Source organism: Orcinus orca, chromosome 6 (assembly GCF_937001465.1).
Source record: "Orcinus orca chromosome 6, mOrcOrc1.1, whole genome shotgun sequence".
In the NCBI taxonomy this organism is placed as follows: domain Eukaryota; kingdom Metazoa; phylum Chordata; class Mammalia; order Artiodactyla; family Delphinidae; genus Orcinus; species Orcinus orca.
The window spans coordinates 108,356,689-108,384,645 of record NC_064564.1 but is presented as its reverse complement, the minus strand read 5'-3'; the positions used below and the strand labels follow the sequence as shown (position 1 = coordinate 108,384,645).

Genomic DNA, 27,957 nt, shown 5'->3' with positions numbered 1-27,957 from the left:
GGAATTTGGGCGCCCTCACTCACTAGCCACGTGACCCGATGAAGTTATTTCTCTGAGCTTCCCTTTCTCCAGCATGGGGGATTAAAAATACCTACTCCCCTAGGAGTAAGGGGCGTGGGTTCGATACTTGGTTGGGGAACTAAGATCCCACATGCCACGCGGCCAAAATTAATAAATAAATAAAGGGTCTGGACTTAACTCTATTAAAAAAAACCCTACCCCCAAAAGATGGTTATGAAAATTAAATGCTCCAGCCAGGTGGCAAGTTACTAAGTAGCTGTCCCTATTTAGTAAGCCCCGCCTCCCACCCTGGAAGTTCCTAGCTGATGAGATGAGCCCCGCCCCCAGACTCGCTCAGATCAGCAGGTCCCGCCCCCAGCCGTAAAGGTCAAGCCGGATTCGAATGGAACGCGTCCGGGTGTTCAGTCCCCCAGAGGTCCTTGAGTAGAGATCTCTGGCACCCGGGCCCCGCGCGCGCCTCGAGGCCGTGCCGAGGCCACTCACCAGCTAGCGCCCAGTCTACTAGGAAGACTCGCACGACCGCAGCGACGGCGGCGGCGCGGGCGTCGTGACGTCACGGGGCGGGGCGGCGGCGCAGGCGTAGTGCGTCACGGGTGGCCTGGCAGCTGGCGGCGCTGAGGTGGACGCGTCTAGAGGGTTGTCTGACCGTGGAGTCGGGGCTTTGCTTTGGGGGCATGAGCCGAGGGGACTACGCCGAGGTGACGAGGTGAGTCCGGCCGCGACGCGCCTCTGCATCTTAGCGCCGGCCCCGCGAGGGGCTCCCAGAGGAGGCTGCCCTAGAGAGACGGCTTCTCAGGCCCCGCCCCGGATTGTCCCGCTGCTGGCCCGGAAATAACAATCCGAGTAATGACCCATCGCATCTGGGAATTCGCGGCCAGGGATCGGGAAGCCCGGATTCCAGGCTTGACCCCACCGTTACCGTTAGCTTTTAGGAACAAGAGCCTGCTTCTCTGCTCCTCAGTTTCCCCAAATGACTGTTTGAGGCTTCCAGGGTCGTTGTAGCTCAGCGGGGGAGGGGGGGTGGGCGGGAGCGTTTTGTGAATTCTGTGAATATAAGAGGTTGTCGCCATTGCGAACCCAAAGGATTTTGATTGTCATATGGCATCTTGATCACTTACCACACTTTACCGTTCCTCAAAAAGTGCTGTGCCGAGCTGTCACGTGTATTGTCATATTTAAGCATCATAACAACCCTTGAGATAGGGATAATTATGCCCTTTGTAGGAAGGAGGAAGAAACTGAGGCTCCGAGTGGGGAAGTGGCTTGTTTCATTCATTCATTCAGTAAATACTGAGTACCAGCCAGGAGCTAGGCAGGGTACTAAGTGCCGGGAATAGAATCATCAAAATAGGTAAGGCCCTGTCCTCCAGTAACTTACATTCTAGTGAGGGAAACAGAAGATAAAATAGCATGTGATACATTGAGCTGGTATTATGTGGAAAGAAAAAGGTGGCTGTCATAGAGACTAACAAGATGCTCTGCTCTATTAGGGAAAGCTTTTCTGAGGAGGGGACACTTAAGGGGCAGCCATGATTTTCTAAAGTCACAAAATAACTGGGTGCAAAAGCCAGGATTTGAGTGCCTCTCTTTTGGCCCCATATCCTGCACTCTTCCCACTAAAAATGGTTCCCTCGTGTGATACTATTTCCTGTTGGTATTAGTATCAGAAGGTTTTATCATTCAAGTCTCATCTCAAATGTCATCTCCTATAGGTCTTCCCTTTCCACTAATTCTAAAGTAGCCCATCCCTAGACTTTGTCAAATCCCCTTGCTTAACTGTGTTTGCGGCACTTATCACAAATTACACCTTGATTATTTATTTTCCTTTTGTCTTGTCCTGCCCCTCTTCCAAATATAAGCATGCATAGGGCAGAGACCTTGCTTGTTCACTGCTCTGTCCCCAGTACCTAGACACTGCCTGGAAAATAGAGGCTCTATAAAAATGTTTTGAATGAATGATCTGTAAGTAGAAGGAAAGGACAAAATATTTCGCCTCTCCAGTTTCCACACCTGGGATTCTACTTATGCCTGTTTTACCTTTCTCCCAGGAAGTAGGAGCAAGAGCTATGGCTCGTTCATCTCTCTATTTTCAGCACATAGTCCGGGGCTTAGCAGTTATTAGTTGCTTGTCCCACATTATGGAACAGATTGAACATGTGAATGAGAGAGGAAGAAAAATACCCTCATGTGTGGAGGTAGATAAACACATTGAACAAACAATTACCTTAGGGGCTGCTATGTGCTAGCCTGTATAAGCTGTGCTGAGTTGAATAAGAGGTAATGGCAGTGTTCAGTATATCAGCTGTTGTTATTAAGACGCAGTTCCTGCAACACTGATCTCGGAGGCACTTCTGGTTTTACAGGACATGTTTTCTCTAGCAGGGAGTTATGAAGTCTGTCACAGCCTGCCATCTTCCCAGCCCCTTTATTTTTCTTCCTCTACCACATCATACATTAAAGCTTTATTTTACATCTGTTGTGTCATTTTTGGTCTTCTCAGCAACTCTAAGTTATAAGCAGGGCAAGGTTTATTATGTAGAGGTGAGGAGACTGAAGCTAAGAGTGAAGTGACTTCCAATGGAAATGCCAAAATTTGAAACCAGGCCTTCTGACCGCAAGGTTTTTGGTCTTTACATTACTGTCTCCATCGTAACCCTCATCCTCCTTTTGTGGCTGTGATATGAGACGTTTCAGGAACTAAGTCGGTAATAGTTTAAGCTAAAATTAATTGAATGCTTCTTAGGTGCCATGCATTTATTGTTCTTAATGTTTTTGGTGTATTAACTCAGTGAATCTGCATAGCTCTTTATTACCCCTATTTTACAAATGAGGAAACTGAGACACAGAGTGGTTAAGTAACTTGCCCACCGTTACAGAACTAGTAAATAATGGAACTGGAATAACTACGGAGCAAGTTAGTCTCTTCTTCCCAGTGTCTCCCAAAATATTAGACATGATAATAGCTAATTGATTACTTACTATTGTTCTTCCCCACCCATACCCTTAAGTGTCATTAAGACTCACTTTCTGGTGGTTTCCAAGGCTTATTTTGGGTGACGGTTGTTGAACTGGAGTATCATGTAGTAGTAGCGACTTTGGCCTCCTGCCCAGTCAGCCTCTGGCTTCAGAAGAGAAAAACTAGTTTCTACACACAGAACCACACCCCTTTCACCTTAAATGGAAGCTTTTGCTCTCTGGCTGTCGGAGGAGCTGTCCCAAGGGAACTGGTGCTGGGGCCCTGTTTGTGGAATAACTGAAGCCTTTGAAGGACTGCCCAGGGCATGCCCTCCTTGAATAAATGTTTGTTGAATTGAATTTGAAGTCTCATGTTCACAACATGTTGCTCCTTTCCTGTCTGAATATTCACATTTCCTTTAGTATTTCGTAGAGATTGATGGAAGCAGAAACCAAAACTCTTCCCCTGGAGAATGCATCCATCCTTTCAGAGGGTTCCCTACAGGAAGGGCACCGGTTATGGATTGGCAACCTGGACCCCAAAATCACAGAGTGAGTCTAATATATTTTAATTCATTACCTACAAAATTGGGATGCTTGTGGTGAGGATGTTCAGAAGAATTTTCAAGGGATATAGGCTATATTTTGGCCCTTTTATTTATGTTTTAATTATCTTTGAAGGGAATATGTTGTTTTAGCGTGTCATCTTGTCATTTTTCTTACATTTGGACTCTTCTACTGCATAGACACAGACTTGGATGCCCTTTAAACCATATATTACTTGTTTTTCCTGCTTGCCTAAGATGTTCTCCTAATTTTCAACTATTTCGAATCCTTGTACCCAGTGACTAGGAAATTATTTCCTAAAACCAGCCATGGGCATACTTTCATTCCCCAAAATGAAGGAACAAACAGAAGAAGTATCAGTATTTTCACAAAAAGGCAGAGAGGTACCACTTGACTCTAATTCATGTTAAGCAGCCATGGAACCAAGGAAAGTCAGAAGGAATCTTAGAGATTCCCCAGTCACTTTGGTTTTCATTCATTCATTAAATGATTTGAGTGCCTACTCTGTGCCAAGTGCTATGCTAGGCAATTTTCAAAGTTCTAAATCTGAGGAGCCTTGTCTTATTAAAGTACAGAACCTAGATATAAAATAAAAGCTCAGAGTTGCTCTGATTAAAGGGAGGACTGGGTGTACCCAGTGCCTTTGGGCCGCAGTCACCCTTTCTTTGGCAATCACTTATAGGACTCGTGGAGCACCCTTGAAAGACTCTGACATATTCCAGCTGTTTTATCCTACAGCAGAGGAAACTGAAGCCCAAGAGATAGAAGTGCCTTGTCCATGGTGACAAAGCTAATTGAATTGTCTTGACTCCCCACTCTTTCCTTTGTGGATATTATAGTGGAGTGAAATTTCTTAGCAGAGAGAATTGAGAGGTTTTTCCTTCCCCCAGTCGTTCGGTAGGGGCAGGTGGTGGTTGGTGGCAGGATAGCCAAGCGTGGGTGGATTGAGCCATTTGGGGTCAACGCTTGAAGCAAGCATGGGTTACAGCCTCAGTCCTAGAAGTTACTCCCTGTGGAATAGTGTTAAAAGCAAGGAGAGAGGAAACAAGGGAATCTGCTTAGAGGAGGTGTATAACAGGGTTGGGATTATGAGAGAGGAAAGAGATGTAAACTAACATATCAGGATCATGACAGAATGTTCAGTTCCTTAAACCTGCTCAAGCTCAAATTGGCTAAGTGTAGACACTGTTGGGTCGCTCTAGAAATTATGATGGTATTTAAGGTGTGTTGCCCCCTAATTATGTTACCTTGATCACGAGGGCCCTTAAATATAGACTGTGCATTTATTTTGGCTCTCTTTATGACTTATGGCTTTGAGGATGAATGTGTGAACCTGCCCAAGCTCTCAGTTAATGAGGGAATTAAACAGAGAAGCTGTTTCCATCATCTATAACCCAGGCTGTGAGAGGATGCTTCCAAGAGTGGTTTCCATTCCCACCTCTTCTTGTCTGAATGGAAATCTGGAGTGTGGAAACAATGTTCATTGTTTTAGCTGGGGTTCCCTGTAATGATATTCTTGTTATAATTGTATCCCGCTGCTTGACAGGAAGGTTCAAATGGGCATCTGCCACCTCAGTTTATGTCATAAGTGGGAGTATGTAGATGTTTTCTTTAGTTAGAGCATTAACAGGAACATTGAATCAAAAACTCTCCCACTGGTATCTCTGCTCTTCTCATATCAGGACAAAGGTGGACATCCAGTACTAGACTACAGATCAGGGCCTTGCTGGCTCCACCTGTGACTTCCCACCTCTGTATTACCAGAGATCATTTCTACTGTATTTCATATATGGATTCCTTATCTTAAAATATTTTCTCGATAAACAAACTGATTTATTAAATTTCTTCTTAATGACATAACTACCAGTTGTAGCTTATGGTTAGCATGAAATGCATAGTGTTACTTCATTTAATTTACTTAATTACAGCAAAGAAACCTAACATTATAGTAAGGTAGGTCTCATCTTGTAGAAATATGTGATTTTCTTCCAAGTTTTTGAAGTACATAAACTTCTAGATCCTGTTCCTTTCAAGATGTAGGTAATGATGGACCTAGGCTAATTATTAAAATGCAGTCATTCCCAAACATTGAAGGGCTGCATGATGAAACTTGTGTGAACATGTGGTACCCAGCTTGTAGTCTAATCTCAGAAAATATTATTTGAATCCAAATCTCTAAAGTTCTAATGACTCTTGACAGAAGTTTTTTAAAGAAAAAAACCTTTTCCACTCAGTTTTTCAAAGTTTATTTTATAATAATTCTATTCATCTTACGTGCGTGTGTGCCTGTTACTAATCTGAGTTGTGTTCAAGTTATAGTAGGATGTCCATCAGCCTCTTCTCAACAGAATACGCATTGCTGACCGACTGTCTAGCACCCTGATACTCTGTTCAGTTTGTAGTTGCAATACTGACCATTTTAGGACCATGTTACATGCCAGGAATATCTGTATAACTAAATAGATCTTAGAGATCTGGATTTAAGGGAATGATGATATACTCTTATTTATGGAGGTAGCAGATTCCAAGCCTATGTTCTTTCGACTATATTTGGATTCCTCTCAACTATATTGTACCTCATAATTCTTACCTATAAAGTGAGACTGTTCAACTAAATGCTCTGGAAATGTCTTCTAGCTCTAATATTTCTTTAGTTCCTCTTATTTAAGCTTGCAACAGTCTCGTGAGGCAGGTAGAACAGACAACACTTCCCTACTTTATAAGTAAAGAAAGGTAAAGGGAGTTGACTCAGTTCACTTAAGTAGTTAATGATAGGACTAAGTTCCTGGCACCTAACATAGGGCTCTTTGCACAAATATTCTAACAGTCCATGTAACTGGACAGTCATAACCTAAAGTATTCTATTCTAAATTTTTCATTGTGAGGACTTCCTTTAAATGTTATGGGACCCAGTCTAACTGTAAGAGTAAAAACAACTTTAAATATTATTACTAGTGCCTTCAATAGAGAAGCTGAAAAAATTAATGTCTTTAGACATCTATTTTCTATACCATGGTTTCTTCTGAGAGGGTTAACACTGCTTTCTTTTTTAAATATTAAATGTGCTGTATAGAAAGCCAAATTAATAGCCACTGCGTTATGTATAAGGAGAAGTATGAGAGAGAACAAAGCCGGTAGAAATTCTAAAAGAAAGAACATTCTGGATGGAGGGTGAATCATAAATAAAGGAACATAAGTAGGAATAAGAAGTATTGTTGGGCTTCCCTGGTGGCACAGTGGTTGAGAGTCCACCTGCCGATGCAGGGGACATGGGTTCGTGCCCCGGTCTGGGAAGATCCCACATGCCGCAGAGCAGCTGGGCCCGTGAGCCATGGCCGCTGAGCCTGCGCGTCCGGAGCCTGTGCTCCGCAATGGGAGAGGCCGCAACAGTGAGAGGCCTGCGTACCGCAAAAAAAAAAAAAAAAAAAAAAAGAAGTATTGTTATGGATGAGTCGAATATCGGGAAGACCTTTTTGACTAAAAGGGAGGTTGAATACTAAACGATAATGAAAATAGTAGTTGGAGAGAGAGAATGCTATCAGATTAAGACAGGATCTATAAAATTTATTCAGACAAGTTTGAATTTCACGTAGAAGAGATTCGTGAGTGTTTGGTGGGAGACCAACATCATGAAAGTGATGTTTTAGTAGGAAAATCAGACATCAGTATTAAGGATGAATAGGAGGGGCAAAGACTGAAGATGAAGATTAGCTGCGGACCTGCCATTAATATCACCTAGATAGAGACAGTGAACTTGGAGACCACTGGGTGGAGTCTGCGAGATGAAGAAGGTGACTGAAGAGGAGCGGAGAGCTAAAGATGATCCTGATGTTTCTTGCCTGAGAAATGGAAAAGAATCATGTCCACACCAGCCAGCGGAATAGCTGGAAAGAGGCATAGTTTGTGGAGAGGAGGAGGTCAGGCCTGGCGTTATTAAGTAAACTTAAAAGCAATGGAGAGCCACCTGGGTGGAAATGTCCTTCGGATGTAGACTTTCAGAGCTAAGCTCAAGGGATTATAAACGCATGAGCATGTAAGAACAGAGTGTTTCCACCTGAAGACACGCCTGCTTCTCTCTCAGCCCATTCCTTGTTTTTCCTCCATGACCTGTGCTGCTTCTCATGCTTTGGTTTGCATAAAACAGCCTTTACTATTTACTTATTTAAATTTGAAACAAAGTAAGACCATTTAAAAACATATAAGGCATAGAACATAAAGACCCACCACATAATAATTTCTGTAAATTTATGAAAAAAATTTTCTCTAAAACAAATTGTGCATTAAAAAGAATCTTAAATGTCATTTCGTTGGCTTCCCAGTACCTACAGCATCACATTAAAATTCCCTCCTGCACACATCTTTCCCAACCTGTCCCCTGCCTGCCTTTTAGCCTCTTCACTTACTGTATAAGAGCCCCCACTGTCTGCCGTTGGCTCAGTCTTTTTCACCTTTATGTCTTTACACAGGGTATTCACTAACCGCCTTCCCTGCACAGCTGGTCCTCTTCATCTGTGTGCTCACGTACATACCTCTGTGTGCAAGCTTCACACTTTTAAAATTGTTTGATTACATCTCTCTGTCCTCGAACCAGAATGTCAGGTCTTTGAAGACAGAGACTTAGTTGTATTCATTTGGATAGTCAAGTGCCTAATACTACAATTCTTGACACATTTGTAGGTGTCTATCTTAACCTAATCTAATTCATATAGACTAATTCCCTCTGTGCCATTAGGCAGGAAGGCCATTTTAAAGACCCATTACAGAAAACACTAATTATGTTGCAGAAATATGTATGGGACTGGTGTACTAATTCTCCGGCTCCCGAAGGCTGCAGGGCCCACATTTCATTAAGTGAAGCAAGGCTCTGATGAGTAGCGAGCTCTCCCATACTTCAGCAGCAGATGAAAGTGCTTGCAGATGTGAAAGCAAGATTCTCCAGGCTTTTTTCACTATCAGAGCTTGCAGTCTCCATCTCCAGGAAGCAAAATAGTAAACATTTCATTCCTTTTGTTTCGGTGTTCCGATAATTTCAAGAAATTATCAAACAAGGAAAGAAATCCTGGAGAAGTTGAAAGACACGGACCTAAGCAGATGTTCCTGGAATCTTAAGGTCGCACTTCTCGGGCAGAACGCATTTGTTAGCTTTTCAAAGAATAATCTGTTGGAGTTTTTTTTTTTTTTTCCCTGAGTAAATTAAAATTCATTTCCTAGGAAATGCCGATCGCCTTACCTTCCTGCTATTAAGCAGAATGGAGTTAATGAAAAGATGACCGGCCCACAGTAGCCCTTAGGTTGTTTTTTTAAAAAAAGATTTGACCCACCATTTATGGCAACTGGTGCAGTGTTGAGGTTTGAATGTGTATAGTAAGTGGAAGATGCAGCTGTGAATTAAAGACGCTGAGAGAGATTCTTCTAGCCCATCTGCGCACTTGAGAGACCCACCCTTGCTGTAAGCATATTCAGAAAACCAAGTAAAACCAGAAATTTGCACTTCAGGTGTCTTCCTTTCCCCTGAAGAATCACCTCATTCATTCTCACCAGCAGTTGAGGTATCGTGATAGGAATTGAGAGTTTGGAAACTAGAGGGTTATGGTTGTTTCCTCCTTCAAAACAGATCTAAAGACCAGATTAATATCCACTGTATGCCTTGGGATCCTTGCCCCCTGCCCCAGTAAAAGACCTGTGTTATGTCTTCCTTGCTCCACTGTGTCAGGACCTGATCCAGGATAATGGGCTTGCTTGTTGATGTGCATTGTCTCAAATTTAGTGTAGCTTATGATCCATTTCATATCTTTCTGCCTCCCAAAGGAGATTCTTACTCAAGAATAAAATCTTGATGAGTTTTCTCCTAGAAAACAATGTGAATATGAATGTGGCTGTAAAGACAGCTTTACTGACTCCCTGTGGGGTAGAATTCCCAGTAATAACAGATTTAGCATGTGGGCTGATACCTTTTTAGTATCACAGGGACAGCATTGTTTAGAGAAAGCCTTGACTCCATTTGAATAGCGTGGAGGATGCCAGGAGGAAGGCCAAAGGAAAAGGAAACGGGAGAGCTGTTGGTTTGTCTCACCCTTACATCAGATGACAGGAAGTCGGAATTGAGATTGGCCACAGCAACCTGTTAAGGCCACATCTGTTTGAATAACTTAAAAGCTCTATAGAAACCAAGTAAGTTTTAGAGAAAGGAATCCAAGAAGAGGGTGAGGGGCAGAGTGGCAAGAAAGAGCTTGGGGTAAACCTCCTGCCAGTAGTAAATGCCCTCCTTGGCCAGCTAGATTCTTTATTCAGCCACACCAGAGCATAAATCGTATTGAAGGAACTGAGGTTGGGCAGTTACCGCAGTGGGATGATTTATAGGACCGGCCAGGTTCCCCTGCCTGTGTGAGACCAGCCTCCATCACGTTGCGGTTCCACATTGTCCTGTCATTCGGTCACGTCAGGGATGGAAACTCTCAAGCACTTATGGAAGTGCCACTAGCTGTGGTTTGGCTTTTGGCAGAATTTGTCTCAAGTGCAATTTGGGGCTAATGATTAACTATGAACGCTGACGGGGAAGTCCTCCAAGATTGTTTTGTTGTTTGTGTGAATGTATATGTGTTACTTTGTTTATTTTTGAGGTAGGGTTGGCCTTTGCATTTGGAGTGTGAGTGTGTGTTTCTGATGGAGTTGTAGTTATTCACAAATACTATTTCATTGCCAAGAAATTGAAAATAAATAAATCGACACAATTTTTGAGCTATTCTCCAAAAGAAAAACAAATGGTGCTTGTGGGCCAGACAGCTGTTTGTTAGGTGTGGTTTTTTTGTTTGGTATTTTTGTGTTGGACAGACGCATAGCCATGACAATTCTAGTCCCCATTCCAAATAGAGGCAAACAACTCTGTTTGCCAAATAAACTAACACGGCAGTTTGGAGGAAGGCAGGGGGCAGTGATGTGAGATTTTATCCCTGGGGTAAATTATCTCCTGCTTTTATCTCGCAGGCTGACCAAATTCCCAGAGTGTCTCAGGGGCTGTTCTTTCTCCATAGATACCACCTCCTCAAGCTCCTGCAGAAGTTTGGCACGGTGAAGCAGTTCGACTTCCTCTTCCACAAGTCAGGTGCTTTGGAGGGACAGCCTCGAGGGTACTGTTTCGTTAACTTTGAAACTAAGCAGGTAATTGAACTTCTCCCCCTCTCCCAGTACTTACACTCTCATAATTATCTGTGCATCCCTCTTGACTACTAGAGTAGCAGTTCCTTGTGGGCAGGAGCCATGTCTGATTCATCTCTGTGTGCTGTGCTCTGAGTCCTAAAGGAGATCCTCGGTAAACAACTGAATTAGTGAACAGCTTTCAAGGTCTACCCTCCCCAGGCTGGCAGTCTCAGGCAGCTGACCTACTTTTCTGACCAGATGCTTTGGGATGCCCACATTAAGCACATGGACATGCCCCTCCCTGTTCTCTTTTGTTTGTTCCTTTAGTGGCTGGCCAACAAAGCCTCCTTTTCTTTCAGTAGTTTTGCCCCGTGGTGCAGAAGCCCTCCCTCTCTGTGGTGAGCCGCCCACAAACTCTCTTTTATTTTTATTTCTTAAAAATGTATCCTTCTTCTCAATGTCTCAGAATAAATGTGGACAAATTTGAATATATACAGAGAAAGAGAACCTCCAGCTTCAACCATGATGTATCCATGTATCCGTATTAAAATTTAGTCCTTGGAGGGGACATGCATTGATAAAGGAATTGAATTTGAATGTTATTAAATATGGAAACACTGCTTATAGCTCTATAACTTTATTAGTCATGTGTGAGAACATTGCCTAGTTATAGTTTTATTAATAATAATTGTATTTGTATGTTTTTCTTACTGTAAAAGTGATACCTGTTTCTTACAGATGAAAATATAGATAAGTAATTTCATTTATTAGCCTAAAACCCAGAAATAATCAGTTTTTTAATATTTAGTTGTATATCTTTGTAGTCCCTTCTTCTTTCTTCACATTCATACACACATACGCACACAAACACATGTACACAATTTTTAAAAAAAACATGTGCAGCTTATAACACACAAACAGAATCATATATCCTATTTACCACTGAAAGAAAATTAAAATTTTTTCTGTCATCTAATACACATCAAGATAACATTCTGGGGCTTCCCTGGTGGCGCAGTGGTTGAGAGTCCGCCTGCCGATGCAGGGGACACGGGCTTGTGCCGTGAGCCATGGCCGCTGAGCCTGCGCGTCCGGAGCCTGTGCTCCGCAACGGGAGAGGCCACAACAGTGAGAGGCCCGCGTACCGCAAAAAAAGAAAAAAAAAAGATAACATTCTGTATCATATTGTGGTTTCACTGGTGTAGCTGTAGATATATGTAAAAATTCACTGATCTATATCTATAATTTTATTATTTAGACCTCAGTTTAAAAACTAACCAGTGTCACCTTTGATGACTGCATAATATTCTGTGAACGTATGGTAATTTACTTAACTAATCTCCACACGTGTCAGCAGTGCAGTGAACATCTCTTTAGCTCTATGTACATATTTACTATATTCATGGAAATGGAGTGGTGTCAACAAAGGCCACAATTTTTTTTCGTAATATGACTGCCAAATTGCCTTCAAGAAGTGATGTGTCAGTATGTTCTGAAACTGTCTGAGAGTGTCATTTGTCCTTACCAGTGCTGGGAATTTTTTTTTTTAATTTCCCCTAATTTTTGCAAATGTGATAGGCAGTACGTGATTCATTATTGTTCTAATTGTTCAAGGTTTGTTTTGAGGGAACTGAAAATGTGCTCTATATAGTTAGCAGTTTAAAGTACTTTGTTCTTTCCTAATGATAGAGCACGTTGAGGATTTTTATAGAGAACTAAAATCAATGGTCATGTTGAGGACAGGTGCTGGGTTTTTTTTTTTTTTTGTGGTACGTGGGCCTCTCACTGCTGTGGCCTCTCCTGTTGCGGAGCACAGGCTCCGGACGCACAGGCTCAGTGGCCATGGCTCACGGGCCTAGCCGCTCCGCGGCTTGTGGGATCTTCCTGGACCAGGGCACGAACCCGTGTCCCCTGCATTGGCAGGCGGACTCTCAACCACTGCACCACCAGGGAAGCCCCAGATGCTGGTTTAAAAACACTAAACTTGAAGTCACAAAGCCTGTTATTTCTGACTCTTCCATTTATTAACTTTAAGCGAGTCTCTTTAACTTATTTTGACCTCAGTTTTCATCTAAAAATGGGGATTAAAAACACACACCCTCCTTACCTTTTAGGAAGTTGGGAGAATAGGTGAGGGTTTATATGAAAACACATTTGGCATTTAATAATGTTGGATACATGAATTTTGAAACAAGTTACAGAGACGGGAAATTCTTTTTTCAAACATTTATCACCTGCTGGCACCTTATGACTGTTGATGCTACAGAATTAATGGAGAGTGTCATGTAAATTCTAATTCACTAAGTGAAACTTAAGAATAAAATGTCTCATCTGTCCTTCTAACTTTGCGTGCCATAGTGAGGCAAGGATGCCAGTGATGAATACTTGACACGTAGTAGGTACTCAGATATTTGTTGAATGTCATACCGGCAGGATCCAGAGGAATAAGAGAGTCACTGGGAAAACCATACTGGAATGTCCTACACTGAGCCTCGGACTCTCCTTGTTCCTCTTCCTGTTCCTTAAGGGCTTCTTCACTCCCAGTAAACGTGGGTTACACTTGGCCGAATGCCTCATGGATACAAATGGAGCAGAGAAGGCTTGGCAGGATGGAAAAGTACAGCCAGGCTTCCTGGGAATGTCCTAGAGTGCCTATTACCCAGCCTCAGGAATTCCTTTCAACCTCGTTGCTCCTATATCTGATGGGGACAGGGTCAGGGAAGTTCTGGCTCTGAAAACCAGGTGCAGAGATTGGCCCACAGAGATACCTTGCTCGTAGTCTCTTTGACTGACTCCTGCTTTTTCCGGCCTGGTTTCCTTCACTCCCATATCCTTTGAAGCCATTACTGTTTCTCACTTTGGATTCAGGGAGTATAAGCCCTAGTCCAGGATATAGTTTCAGAGTCCCTGGCGGAGTACAATTTCTTGACATAGTAGGTGCTACTCTAACTAACAGAAGTATGTAGAAAGATATCACCCAATAGGCCACACAACGGTCAGCTAATAATCTGACGTTGGTTGAGTGCTTACCCTATGCTCCATGCTCTACATGCGCTCTTTGACTCCTCACGACCACTGAGGAACAAGCAATGTCCATATTTTACAGGTGAAAAAGATAATATCCAGAGAGATTAACTGACCTGCTAAATATTACGCTGCCAGTAAGTGGCAGAGCCAAGATTTGAATTTTTGTTTGACTGAGATTACAAAAACTCATACCCTTTTTACTATTCTGCCTTTTTTTTTTTCTTGTAAACCCTTGCCACTTGTTTAACAAAACAGTTAGAAATTCAGCCATCAAAGCTAGTGAGGCATTTGAATCTTTGACTAACATTAATCCCTTTCCTGAACAGGAAGCAGAACAAGCCATCCAGTGTCTCAATGGCAAGCTGGCTCTGTCTAAGAAGCTGGTGGTGCGATGGGCACACGCGCAAGTGAAGGTGAGTCTAACAGACTAGAAAGACAGCATCAGCTCATCCTAAATGAATCTTCCGAAAGACAGTTGTCCACTTGCCCGTTTGCATCCAAGCCTCTGCACATCTGGAACAGCCATACTCTGGTCTCCTACTTGTATTTACCATGTGTGTTGCCAGATTTTTCTTTTGAGAAACATCTCAGGAGGGATTAAGTTCCTTCGTCGTTTCTCTCCGCATACCCACAGATTCTGTTTTTGATTGATTCTTCCATGTGACTGATACATATACTCAGACCTCTATCATTTTTTTGGTGGGGGTTGTACTTTGGAGGAAAAAATGTATTTATTTTTAAAATTAGTTGCTTTAGGCGTTGTTAGACTCTTCCCAGCCTCTCAGTTCTTTGGAGAGTTTGAATTGTTTATTCTAAATGCTTGCGAAATGGGTAGTTTGTAAGAGTGCTTAAAGCACTGACATTTCCTTACTCCAGAGATTTTAAGAGTTATTTGTGGGACTTTGCAGTGTCTGTATTGACTCCAAGGCCCAGGCAGTGGTGAACTGCCATGTTCATCTCCTACTTGTTCTCTTGGGAAAATCTACAACCACTTTTAAAAAAAAAAAAAAAAAAAGAACAGTCTTCTGTTACAGCCAGCGCAGGTGAAGTATGTGCACTGGAGCAATCCCCAAAGTTGATTCTATTCCTCCTGCAGTGTGGTCTTTACAGACCTGTCTGCAAAAAGATTTGTGACAGCTAGATTTGGAGCCTTAGTCTTTAGCTAAATGAGCATGAGTTTTGATCAGAGACTGTACGCAACAAGCTTCCCAGTAAAGAGTCACAGAAATAGAACATTTGAGTTCAGTGTCCAAGCTGAAGAACGGAGCTCAGACACTTTGGATCTTTATGAGTATTCCAGGTAACCACAGAGCCTTCTCAATTTCTAGGACCCATTGCCTTAAAAATAGAAGCAGCAAAGAGAATTACCAAATGCTTTTTTACTCAAAAGAAAATCAAGTCTCATTTGCCAGACTGGCTGTCATTTTCTCATTCTGCATCTCATTGAAAAGACATGCAAGAGAAATAAATCATCCTTCGTTCTGTCTTTCATTTGAGAATCTCTGTGCCCTGCAGTTGTCTTCTACACATCTTTTTGACCAGAGGCTCCTGATTGCTCTTTAATATTGTATTTACCTTTTAAAAGAAGTATATAATTATCTGACATCAAATAAACTACTCTTCCTGGAGAATGTTTTCTATATCAGTGGCTGAAAGCTGTTACTACTTTTCTTCTCCACTTAGATCTGTTAAGAGTTGAATGTTATGGTTGGTACTTTGCAAAAATCTAGGAAAATTTTAAAGTGCTTGGAATAAAGCAAAATAAATATTGTAAGAGGTGATGTATGACAGAATAAGAATGTGAGAGGGCAATCCTGCTGTGTGTCTGTACCATCTGCGAATTTAAAGGCTGAAATTCTTTCCCTACCAAATAAGGAGGACTGATGGCTAGATGGGAAGCCTCTTCTAAATTTCTCAGTTTATAACTTTTAGGCCAAAACTGTCTGGACGTCTACATTAATTCTAAACATAAAGCAGTCCTAAGATTGTCGAAAAATAATCTAACGATACACTGATGGTATTAGGATTTCTGAACACATGCACTGCAGTAGAGGGCTGGTTTCTGCCCAGGTGAGGTAATTTGCCTTTTTCTTACTTGCAGAGATACGATCATAACAAGAATGATAAGGTCCTTCCGATTAGTCTTGAGCCATCCTCAAGCACTGAGCCCACTCAGTCTAACCTAAGGTAAGAAGGTGCACTACAGGAAGACGCAAGCAGGTATGCAAGAGCTTGAGCCATCTCTTCATTCTAACCTTCATTCCGGTTCTAGTAAACCTTCGGACTCTTAATTTAGAGTAGAATCTACTAACTTGACACGCTGAGAAGTGTGTTCAGTTAGTCTCCAGAATGTATACATTTCACCTCCTCCCATACGCCTAAGAGTGTGTACCAGCCATTTACAGAATTCATACACTCAAAAGAGGCTGGGTGTACTTACCATGTACCTGCCATTATACTTGGCACTGGGAATGCAAAGGTAAAGCAGATTCAGTCCTTGCCATAAAAACAGGCATTTTAATAAGACCTTGATTATCTTCAGCATTTGTCATCATACACGAATTCCTCCCCAGCTATGAGTTCCTTTATACAGAATTCGGGTTTGTAGCACTTTAATTTTATCTACGATTTCAGCAAATATAACAGTTTTGGTTCTAGTAAGTACAAATTATCATTTCCTTCCTTGGAGTTAATTCAAAACAGAAGGAATTGAGGGTTGAGTAGAGAAAGCGGAAGTTAAGTAGATGGGTGAGCAGAAGTAGAGGGGTTTACTTTGCATCGTAGCCTAGGGAGAAATGTTAACAATAACAAAAGCCAGGATTTATTGAGCTCACTATGAAGCAGGCTCTGTGCTAAACACTTTACATGCCGTATGTCATTGAATTATAAAAATTCTGGTAAAAGTACAGTTGTACTCATTTTACAAATGAGGAAACTGAAGTTTAGAGAGGTAAAATATCTTGGCCAAGATCACGCAGGTAGCAAATAGCAGAGTCCAGATTCAAAGACAGGTTTACTGGACTTAAACATTCAGTCTTTTAATTACTGCTTTAAAGAAACTCCAGGCTGTAAATGCAGGACTACTGTTCTAAAGCCTGTTCCAGGGGCGGGGAAGAAGATAGGTGAAAGATCATCAGTGTTCCATAAGGATCAGAAATCAACATGTCTATATGGGGAAAGAATCGAAAAAAGAGTGGATATATATATATATTTGTATAACAGATTCACTTTGCTGTACACCTGAAAGTAACACAATATTGTAGATCAATTATACTCCAATAAAAATGAAAAAAAGGGCTTCCCTGGTGGCGCAGTGGTTGAGAGTCCGCCTGCCGATGCAGGGGACACGGGCTCATGCCCTGGTCCGGGAAGATCCCACATGCCACAGAGCGGCTGCGCCCGTGAGCCATGGCCGCTGAGCCTGCGCATCCGGAGCCTGTGCTCCGCAACGGGAGAGGCCACAACAGTGAGAGGCCCGCGCACTGCGAAAAAAAGAAAAGGAAAAAAAAAAAGGAAATCAACAGTGTCATGAAGTCAGGAAAGTGATGCCTATTTGGACAGAGGGCCAGACAGGGAAAAAAAAACCTTTCCTATAAACAAAACAAAACAGATGTACAGGCATCTCATTAAACTGCAGGGGAAGGTGATCCTGAAATGTTTTCAGGAGCGATAAAATTGGTAAATTAAAATTAATTTTATAGTTACCAATTTGTCTAATATCATTGATATTTCTTAATTTTGTGCTGCTTTATTTTATACTCCCAATTTTTTTTTTTTTTTTCCCTAACCAATGACTTCTGTAGATTCACTGGGAACTTATTTCGGCTATCCTATTTTCCCCACGAGATTAAACCTCCTTGATCACAGATTGGTTTCATGGAGGTTTTCATAAATCTAACTCCTGTTAGGAAGGGACGACTGCATTTATGCTTGGTGATCTCCATGGTACAGTGAACATGTCTTTAGTTTCTTATTTTCACTGTTTGCTCTCTTTACTAGATAATCTAGCCTGGTGTTTTCCATTTATTTTTTAATCCAGAGAACCTCAGTTTACATCTTTCGATTAACATCTATGCCTAATTAGAGAAGGTTGTTTTCCCTGTGACTCATACAGAATGAATGGCTGGCTGTTAATTTTCCATTAATGGAAAAAGGTGCTGGAATGCATCTCAGTGAGACCTCAGAGTTCTTTTTTTTTTTTTTTTTTGCGGTACGCGGGCCTCTCACTGTTGTGGCCTCTCCCGTTGCAGAGCACAGGCTACGGACGCGCAGGCTCAGCGGCCATGGCTCATGGGCCTAGCTGCTCCGAGGCACGTGGGATCTTCCCGGACCGGGGCATGAACCCGTGTCCCCTGCATCGGCAGGCGGACTCTCAACCACTGCGCCACCAGGGAAGCCCAGGGTTCTTTTTTTTTTTTTTTTTTTAAATTTATTTATTTATTTAGACTAGGGTCTTCGTTTGGGGTCTTCGTTTCTGTGCGAGGGCTTTCTCTAGTTGCGGCAAGTGGGGGCCACTCTTCATCACGGTGCGCGGGCCTCTCACTATCGCGGCCTCTCTTGTTGCGGAGCACAGGCTCCAGACGCGCAGGCTCAGTAGTTGTGGCTCACGGGACTAGTTGCTCCGCGGCATGCGGGATCTTCCCAGACCAGGCCTCGAACCCGTGTCCCTTGCATTGGCAGGCAGATTCTCAACCACTGCGCCACCAGGGAAGCCCCCAGGGTTCTTTTTTATTGCAATTTAGTTTTTTAATTTTACGTTGCCAGTGTAAAATCATGAGTATGTGCAGATGTATGCCTTTTGAGGATCTCTAAAAGGCCATGTGCACATTCCCTCCCAAGTTTCTGTCCCGGACTGTAGACCATTGACAGCATCAGAATGGAAAATAAAGGGAGTCGTGGGCCAAAAAATACTCTGCCTAAGTGCTTTGCATTCTGGTCCAGGGATAGCAGTGACCTTGATCAGAAGGGAATTCCTCACAACTTCTGCAGTGTCTCCTCACCCCTTCTCTCTAATACATGGCTACTCAGCTCCCAACCTAATGGAGAGGAAAAAACAAGGACTTTGATGATAAACTGGGCTTGAATCCTGGCTCCACAATTTCTTAGCTGTGTGAACCTTGGGTGAATCCCTACCTCTGTGCATTTGTTTATCTGTAAAATGTGCATCAAAACCCTTGGCAATATTGTTGCAAGGATTAGAAACAATATAAGTAAAATGCTGGACCACTGCCTGGCTCATTGTAAGCACTCTAAATGATAGCCTAAACACACATTTGTCAGTAAACAGGGACTTTGTAGGAGTTCCAGGATTTTTTTTCCCATTATTATTTAGTGATTCAGAAGGTGGTACAGTATAATATAGCTCATAGTATAGCTCTGGAGTCCAATTGTATTCAAATCTCAACTCTGCCACTCACTAGCGGTATAACACTAGCTAAGTTAACCTTTCTATGCCTTGTTTTCTTTATCTGTAAAGTGAAGAATATAACGTACGTGAATCATTTCTTCCATTTTTTCTAATTGTGGTAAAATACGCATAATATAGCATTTACCATCTTAACCATTTTTAAGTGTATAGTTCAACGGTATTAAATACATTCATAATTTACAACCAGCACCACCATCTGTCTCCATAATTCTTTTCCTCTTGTAAAACTGAAGCTCTACACCCATTAAACATTAACTCCCCATTCCCACCTCACCCAAGCGCCTGGCAACCACCATTCCACTTTGTGTCTCTGTGATTTTGGCTACTCACTTAAGTACCTCATGTAAATGGAATCAAACAGTATTTAACTTTTTAACGTTTGTTTAACTTAGCGTAATGTCCTCCAGGTTCATCCACCTTGTAGCATATGTATATACCATATTTTGCTTTTCCATCCATACTTCGATGGACACTTGGGTTGCTTCCACAGTTTATTGTGAATAATGCTACCATGAAAAAAACAATGCTACCATGAGCATGAGTGTACACATCTCTTCCAGACTCTGCTTTGAATTCCTACACAAATTATTTTTGAGTGCCTACTATCTACAGACACTAAGGTGCTGATCAGTGTTGGTGTCTGAGGTTTAAATGTAGCAATATGCAAAGTACTTCTAACAGTGTCTTACAGAGAAAACTTAATAGATGGACCAGACTTGATCTCTTTCCTAAAATGAGAACATTAATTGTTTTTATATGTGTTTTCTGTGAAATGCTTGCATGTTTGTGTTTGAGTATCTTGTTGCTACTCTGATATGCTTAAGAGGCACAAAGAAGATGAAAGACACAGGTATTCTCTGAACGTACCCACTCTGATCCTCTGCTGTCCTTTTTCCAGTGTCACTGCAAAGATAAAAGCCATTGAAGCAAAGCTGAAAATGATGGCAGAAAACCCTGACGCAGAGTATCCAGCAGCACCTGTTTATTCCTACTTCAAGCCACCAGATAAAAAAAGGACTACTCCTTATTCTAGAACAGCTTGGAAATCTCGAAGATGATGGTTATGAATTACCATAACAGCAAAAGCAAATTGGTGTCCACACCTGAAATCCTCTGCCTTTGTGCTTGTAGCTGTGAATGGTACTATCCGACAGAGCACAGTCACATGTTAGAGTTTGGTAACATAACGTCTTTGGATGTTCTTATGGATGTTTCTTCCCTGAAGTATGTGTGGAATTGAGCATCATCCAGAATAAATAGGATTGTATCCAAAACTGTGATTTGAACACTGGGATGCTCTAGTTGGCTGGTTTGTTTGGATTTGTAACTCCAGAAACAGTATATAGTGTGCCAGAGAGAAAGGCAAACGTAAAAAATGTTACTATTTAAATCAGGAAACTTAAGTTATTAATATCCGTCTTAAAAAAAACAAACAAAACATTTTCCTGTACTCAAGTGTCTTTACAACATAAAGAAGAAGTAAAAGACAGGGAGGGAAGTGAGAGATTTTTGAATCGTGTTCAGAACTGCTGTTCCAGAATTCTCTATGGAAATCCCTCCAACTGGACTAAAAGAAAAGGTTCTTGGCAAAAAGAGCTGTTTCTTTGAGCAAATGTTGTGGTAATATGTTTAAGAATTATGCCTATTGTTTCAAAATCCCAACTAGGAAAACATGGTGTGTATCTTAAAAAATTGTTTGCATTGACAAAACTGTAGAATGAAATTTAGCATTTTATACCACAATGGAAGTTCTGTTTGGAAATCCAGTTTTTCTACTGGGATCATTTTTTAAGAATCTGAATAATCCTGCCTCTATAATACCAAATGTCATTATTAATATGGGACTTTTAAAATTGCATTTATTGCATGAGATTGTTTTTAATAGCATGAGGATGTTCTATTTGGAATTGTATCATGGTCAATCTAAATAGAAAAGCAAAATTTCTTTGAAAACTTAAACATTGCTATATTGATCTCTAACAAACATGTTATTTATTAATAATTGTGTAGAGGTCTGAGTAGAAGAAATCAAATTCTCTTATGTGGGGTGAGGTGGGGACATGCAGTGGACACAGAAAGTCAATGGAGCAGGCACTGCTCTGGCGCCGAGATTGTAATGACCTCATGTTTTATGTGGTTTTTAAAGGCTTGAAAGACTGCATGACTTTAAAACGATTCTTCATTTTTAGAACCTACTTCTCCCTAGATATTTTTTGCCTCTGTGAACATTTTAAATATAACAGTAGAGAAAGAAAAAGAAATCAACAGATTTGGGAGTGTGTTTCTGTCAGCAGTGTTGGTTGGTCATTTTGGTGCAAAGTTGACAGACTGTTTCATTGGGCAGCACCATTGCTTCTTTACCAGGTAAATCATTTTGTTACCCAACGTGCCACTCTTAGTGAGTACAGACTGTTTACCGTCATTTTTCCTAGCAAGAGGAAGCTTTCATTATAGGAACTTAAGTCTTCCTATGAGCATAAATGAATTTAAGACACTTGAACCAAAACTTCAGCATAGTGAGGTTTCAGAATTCACAGAACCGGTTCAGAGAAATTCTTATCACCTTTCCCAAGGTAAAGCTTTTCAGATATCTTTAAATGTTAAATACTTCCTGTGTTTATGAGCTCAGTCTAAGATGCGAGTAACTCTCTTTCCACTTGGGGGATAGGTCAGGGAGGAAGGAGCATTATCTCCCATTTTTCTGGTGACTTCTGAGAGCATAGAATTCACCATTTTATCCTTAAGTCCTCAGAGAGTTATGGTGGAGTAGGACTTAATTAATGCAAAATAGTCTTCTATTTTTAATAGGAACTTAGAAAATACTTAACTTTGAATTATCTAGAGTTGTTTCCTTTAGAAACCAGAGCTATTTATTTGTATTTAAAGCAATGTTTGTTATTTGTACCAATTCTTATTCCTCTGTGTGAATAAATGCAAGACGGTGTCTGCGGTTGTCTTCTCTTGTCCGTCTCCTGCAGTGAAGACCACGGCTCTCGGAGAGGCTGGTTTCCCCTCAGGACGTGGGCCGGCGTGTCCAGGCGGGGTGCTGTTTCTAAGTGCCTTCTCAGACCTCAGAGGCAGTTCTGTCCACCTTTTCTGCCTGCCTACTTCTGTTAGAGATGAGTAAAGAGACTAGCTGTTCTCACTATAAATCTATTTGAAAAGAAGTTGTTAATGGAAGTCCCCTGAAGTATGATAATGTGCTTAGGCCCTCTTTCAAAGTAGGGGTTTCAAAAGAATAAATGTGTGTGTCATAAATATGCTGAAAGCGGTTTGGTAAAACGCTTCTAAAATATAAGTGTTAATTGGTCAACTGCTATGAAGTTACCTGTACTTTAAAATTATTTATCGGTTTACTGTTTTGCTAAAGTTAAGTCACAATTTTGATTTATACAAGAGTGAAGAACTGAGGGAACTACCTTCTTAATCTCAGCTCCTATTTTATCAAATGCAAACTGTAACCCTACCCAGTTGATTTTCTATAATTGGCATCTCAGTATTAGGGAAAAGAATCACATGAGGAAAGATTTTTCAAAGCATATCAAAAATCAACAGCCAAAGTTTTTAAAACCATATATTCTAGAGCTGTCCCTTGTCTATTAAGGTATGTACAGTTAATTTCTAAATCACCGAGTACATCTGTGATTTTTTAGTACTACCATATAAAATAATAGGATTAATTCTTACCTTACAAGTTAATGTTAAATATTTCCTTTATGTAATCATTATGTTCCTAAAATATGATTTGACTCCATCATATTTATCCCTGATTTCTCTTTTTCTCTTCTGCTCCTCCTACCCAGTCCTCCAACAAATCCTGCCAAGTCTGCTTTCAAAATACATCTTGAAAAAACAAACAAAAAATCTTGAATCCAAGCACTTTCACCACGTTTCAGCACTACCATTTTTGTTCAAACCATTGTCATCTCTTGCCTGGGCTGTTGCAGTACCTTCCTAATTATCTCCCTGCCTCCACAGTAGCCAAAGCTATCCTTTCTAAATCTGAGTGTGCCATTCCCTTCTCAAGGGCTTTCCATCATACCTAGAATAAAATCCAAAGACCTAAATCCATAGGCCCTAAATGACCTGTCGCTGACAACCTGCCTGACCCTACAGCCTATTTATCCCTTTTGTTCACTGTGCTCCAGCCACACTGGCCTTGCTATTCTTTGGATACAGGGAGCTCCTACCACGAGGCCTTGGCATTGGCTGCTCACAGAGCCCACACTCCCTCATTTGTTCAAGTCTCCATTCAAAGGTCAATGTCCAACGCAAGAGGGAAGACATATGGGAACATATGTATATGTATAACTGATTCACTTTGTTACAAAGCAGAAACTAACACACCATTGTAAAGCAATTATACCTCAATAAAGATGTTAAAAAAAATAAAAAAAAAAGGTCAATGTCCAAGAGGCTACTTGACCTCCCTTTCTAAAATCACAGCCCTGTCACTTCCTAATCCTTTTCTCCTTCTTTATTTTCTAAATAGGCCTTATCACTACCCAACGTCATATATAAACTCATTTTCTCTCTTTTTCTTTTTTCCGTTAGAATGTAAGTTCTATGGAAGCAGGATTCTCTTCACTGCTGTGTCCCCAACATTGGAAACAATGCTAGGTATGCATAGAGGCTTAATAAATATTTGTTGATGAAAAATCAGAATCGTGGTACTTGAGAACTGAAGGACCTTGAAAGGCCATCCCAGGTAGCCCCCTCACCGTCCAGATGGAAAAAACACAAACCCAGAGAGACAAAGTGACTTGGCCAGGATCGTGTAGTTAACGGAAGAACGTTAGGTCGAATCCTAGTCCGGTGTTCGTTGCATCAGCAAACTGGCCTGTGTCCTCTTCATACAGCCCACAGAGCTAAGAATGGGTTTTACGTTTTTAAATGGTTGAGGAAAAAGTCAAGCATACTATTCTGTGACATAGGAAAATTAGATGAATTTTGAATTTCAGTATCCACAAGTTGTATTGGAACATAGCCATGTCCATTCATTTACATATTGTCCATGGCTATTTTCCCACTACAGTTACAGAGTTTAGTGCAACAAAGACTGTATGGCTCGCAGAGCCTGAAATATTTACCATCTGGCCCTTCATGGAAAATATTTGCCAACCGCTGCTCTAAAGTATATTCCATTTGTGGAAATGTCTTTCTAAACCTTTGCAGTGTCAACAGTTCCGGTGTTAAAAGCAGAGAATAAAAGCAGCACAGAGGCGGGAGAATGGTGTCAGTTCCTTATCACATCTCTGGCCCCCTAACTGGCTGTCCAAGTCTAGTAGCATCACTACTGAAAAAAACTATACAAGTGCAGGCTAAATTCCCTCGCTGTGCAGGAGGAAACAAGACGCAAAGAGCTTTGGTGTTCTAGCCCCAGCTGTGCAAGCAGGTTAGTCAGGACTCAGTTCAAGTGACAAAAACCCTACCCCAGCTACCTTCTGGTAGGAAATTTATTGGCTCAGGGAACTAAAAAGACCAGGTGTTCGAATGATACGGTCAGGAATCTGTCTGTCTCTTGATTGTGTTTTCCTCCGGGTTAGTTTCGTTCTCAGGCAGGCTCTCCTTAATGGTCTCTGGAGAGAGACTTGAATCCCAAGTTAAAAAAAAACAGACCTCTCAGAATTTCTCCCAGGACACGGGGCTGCATCTTCCTTCCTCTGCTTTCGGTCTTACTTGGCGAGGATTTCTGACTATACAGAATGGCATTTTATTTTTGATATGCCCTGTGACCTTTCTAAGGTAGAAATAGAATCTAAAATTTAACCTTAAAAAACAAAATTAAGTTTACCTTCGCTGAAAACAGGCCTCTCCCCATTCAAAAATTCTGGCCAGCGACCTCAGCAAAAGGAAAGTGGTTCATTCCTCAAACATCTACACATGGCAGGCGTGGAAGGTGTTAAGATGAGGAGGCATGGTCCCTGTGCACTATCATGTGCCTTGATAAAGGGAAGATTTGGGAGCTGCAGGAGCGCAGAAGGTGGGCCCTTAACCAAGCCAGAAAGGGAGGTGAGGGCAGAGATGACTTCCCAGGGGAAGCAGCAGGTGAGCTGAGCGCTGAAGGGTGTTTAAACACTAGCCAGGCAAAAAGGTTTAAGAAGAGTGTCAGAGGGAGAACAAAGCCCAATGAAGTGATCACGAGAGCTAATCATAAGAGGAGTTAAGAGACTTCTGAATACCTCTACCCACAGGATAAGCCAGGAGTATGAGGCCTTCTGCAGTGTGCCCCAATGTACATTCTCCCCCTAACCAGAGAATTGTACACCCCAACACCATGCAACTTCCCAGTTCCCCGTGTCCTTGTACAAGATGTTCCTTCTACCTGCAAAGTCTCTTCCGTGCACCTCGACCCCACTTGTCTATCAGACACCTCCCTACCCATCCTCACACCCCCTCCAAGGAAGTTCATTGCCTTTCTGCTTTTTAAGTGCCTGGTCCTGCTTTAGGACTCATCACTCTATCTATATAGAGATTTATTTATTTATAATTTAAAAAATGATTCTCACTGAAAATAGACGAGCCTTGGGGACAAGCTGCTTCCCCGTGAACTCGGAAAGCACACCAGTCAACTCTCTTCTGTATGTGGAGTTAATCCTGGATGCTGGAAATTTTCAACTCCTTCGACTTCAACTGCCATCCCTGCACTGACGTCTCTGAAGTTCCTTTCTCTCTTCTGAGCTAGTCCCAGCCTCTCTTCTGAGCTACAGACCTATCTGTCCAGTTCACTCCTGGGCACCTCCACCTGAATATTCCCCTGGTACCCGAACCAAAACCGAGCTCGTTACTCCCCCTTGCCGCTCCCCAATTACTCCTGTGTTCCTTGTGTTTGGGAACAACATAATGTTTATTAAAAATAAATTAAAAATTAGAAACCTGTGAGTTTTCTTTGACATTTTCCTTTCCCTCACTCCCAAAATCCAGTCTCCTAAATAGTCAACTTTATATATTAAAATTATATATGATGTTATATAGAATCATATATTACATCAATATTTTATATATGATCCTATGGAATATCATATACAGCTTAAATATATAAAGATTAGGAAACTGGATGTGTTATTGTTATATGTATAGTTATAAATGTATATAATATATGATCATATATAACATAATAAAGTGACATATAATAATTAACTTTGCATTATATGCCCTTTTTCCATCCTTGTCCCTGAAGCTGCCCCATCACCTCTCCCTTAGATTATTGCAGTATCTTCAGGACTCAGGGAAGGACTCATCCCCTTCCAATCTATCCTCAAGCCACTGCTTAAGTCATCTTTCCAAGGCCACAGTTTGACCATGGCCCTTCACAGTTGATATTTTGAAGTTGAAATGCCTTAGCAGGCTATACAAGACTTATCCCAGGCTAGCCTACTCTTAAGCCTCATCTACCCTCTGCTGGAAAAAGATTAATAAGAGAGATTCATTTCAAACAGTGTGTCCAGGGCAGAATTCTCTGAGGAGGGGACATCTAGCCCCTTGAGGACACCCCAGTTAGCTAGAGCCTCCTGTGCCCCATTACACCCTCTTCTTACAATGACTATGGCACTCGGTGACTGAGTGCTTACTGGATGCCAGGCCAGTGCCAACCTCTCAACTCAGAGATTCCTCTTGCTCTCTTGGAATCATCACAGCACTTGTAGATCGGTTCTCTGTTAAGGCCTATTTTGTGGTTGAGGAAACTCGGGCTCATGGAGTTTGTCACCCACCTTAGGTCCTGCAGCCAGTGTGTAATAGACTCAGGTGTTAACTCAGGCGACCCGGCTCCAAACCCAGATTCCCTAACCACTGCACCATGCTGCGTCTGCAGGGACAGGATGCTGCTTCCTGTAGAACTGTTGACTCGTAGACCCATAGCTTTCAAGAGGAATCCCAGCTACTCCGCTCAGCGCTCAGCCCTCCCCGATCTGGCTCCTAGCCACCTCCCCAAGCTCATCTCCCAACATTGCCCCAGCAAACCACTGACTGGGCACCCACCCTCCATCCTGATCCAACCCCTCCCAGTCCTAGCCTGCCTCAGACTTACTCATCCCTTAGGACTGCACTGAAAGGTCACCCCCTCTAGGACGACTTTTCTAATCCCTACCCCATGAGCCAGTTTCAATGCCCCTCCTCCTTGCTTCTCTAGCACCTGTGCTCCCCACTGTGTAGCACCTGTCCTGCTACACTGCAAATGCTGGCTCTCTTCTCGCCCTGTAGACGGGGCTCCTCATGGTGTACTGTTCCCTGTGCTTCGTCTGGAGCCTGGCGCAGAGTCAGTGCTTCATAAATGTCTGCTGACTTGAATTTACACAGTGGACATCAGAACTGAAAGAGGACTGAACAACTTTGTGATCACAGCTGCTCACATTTGCAATATACTTTGAAGTCTAAAAGCCCTCGCACACTGATTATCTCATGTAACCTCTGAGGTTATTATCCCCATAGTTTAGGAAGCTGATAAGTGACTAGTCCAAGTTCACCCAGCCAGGAAGTGACTCGGCTGGGATTTGACCTCAGGTCTATCTGACTCCAAGGCTAGTGGTCTCTCCATCACTTCCACCATCATCTGATTCAAATAACACACACACATTTTACCGATGAGGACGCCGAGGCCAGGAGAGGTCAATTGCTTGCCTAGGGTCATGTGGTCCGTACTGCATCCTGTGCTCTTTCCTCTACTCAAACAGGAAGTGCTCAGGAAGGTGACAGGTGAGGACTGGGTCCTGAGCCAGGGAGGGGAGCGCTGCCCGTGTCTTCTCCTGTCACCTCCTCCCATTTGTCACAACCTGTACGTTTAAATATTGTATTTAGTATTTACTCTGAAATGGCTTTCATCT

The 27,957-nt window shown here is 42.0% G+C and overlaps 2 protein-coding genes across 6 annotated transcripts in view; one reads left to right on the top strand and one right to left on the bottom strand.

The window, feature by feature from the left end:
- The window catches only part of MRRF (mitochondrial ribosome recycling factor), a 55,960-nt gene extending 55,320 nt beyond the window's left edge, over nt 1–640 (bottom strand). For all 4 annotated transcript variants that reach the window (XR_007478100.1, XR_007478099.1, XM_004269253.4 and 1 more), the window contains exon 1: nt 505–640. The gene's annotated coding sequence lies outside the window, so the exon portion shown is untranslated. The remainder of the gene's footprint in view (nt 1–504) is intronic.
- RBM18 (RNA binding motif protein 18) lies at nt 587–22,079 on the top strand. Of its 2 annotated transcripts, none has more exons than XM_004269254.3 (6): nt 587–727; nt 3,400–3,528; nt 10,575–10,701; nt 14,034–14,120; nt 15,809–15,894; nt 20,034–22,079. In XM_004269254.3, exons 2-6 carry the CDS (start codon nt 3,416–3,418, stop codon nt 20,191–20,193), a joined length of 573 nt encoding a protein of 190 aa, XP_004269302.1. In that variant the 5' UTR covers nt 587–727; nt 3,400–3,415; the 3' UTR covers nt 20,194–22,079. The 2 variants fall into 2 exon arrangements, with proteins under 2 accessions (XP_004269302.1, XP_033283144.1); XM_033427253.2 differs by having other exon boundaries at nt 10,528–10,701.
- Nucleotides 22,080–27,957: the final 5,878 nt, after the last annotated feature.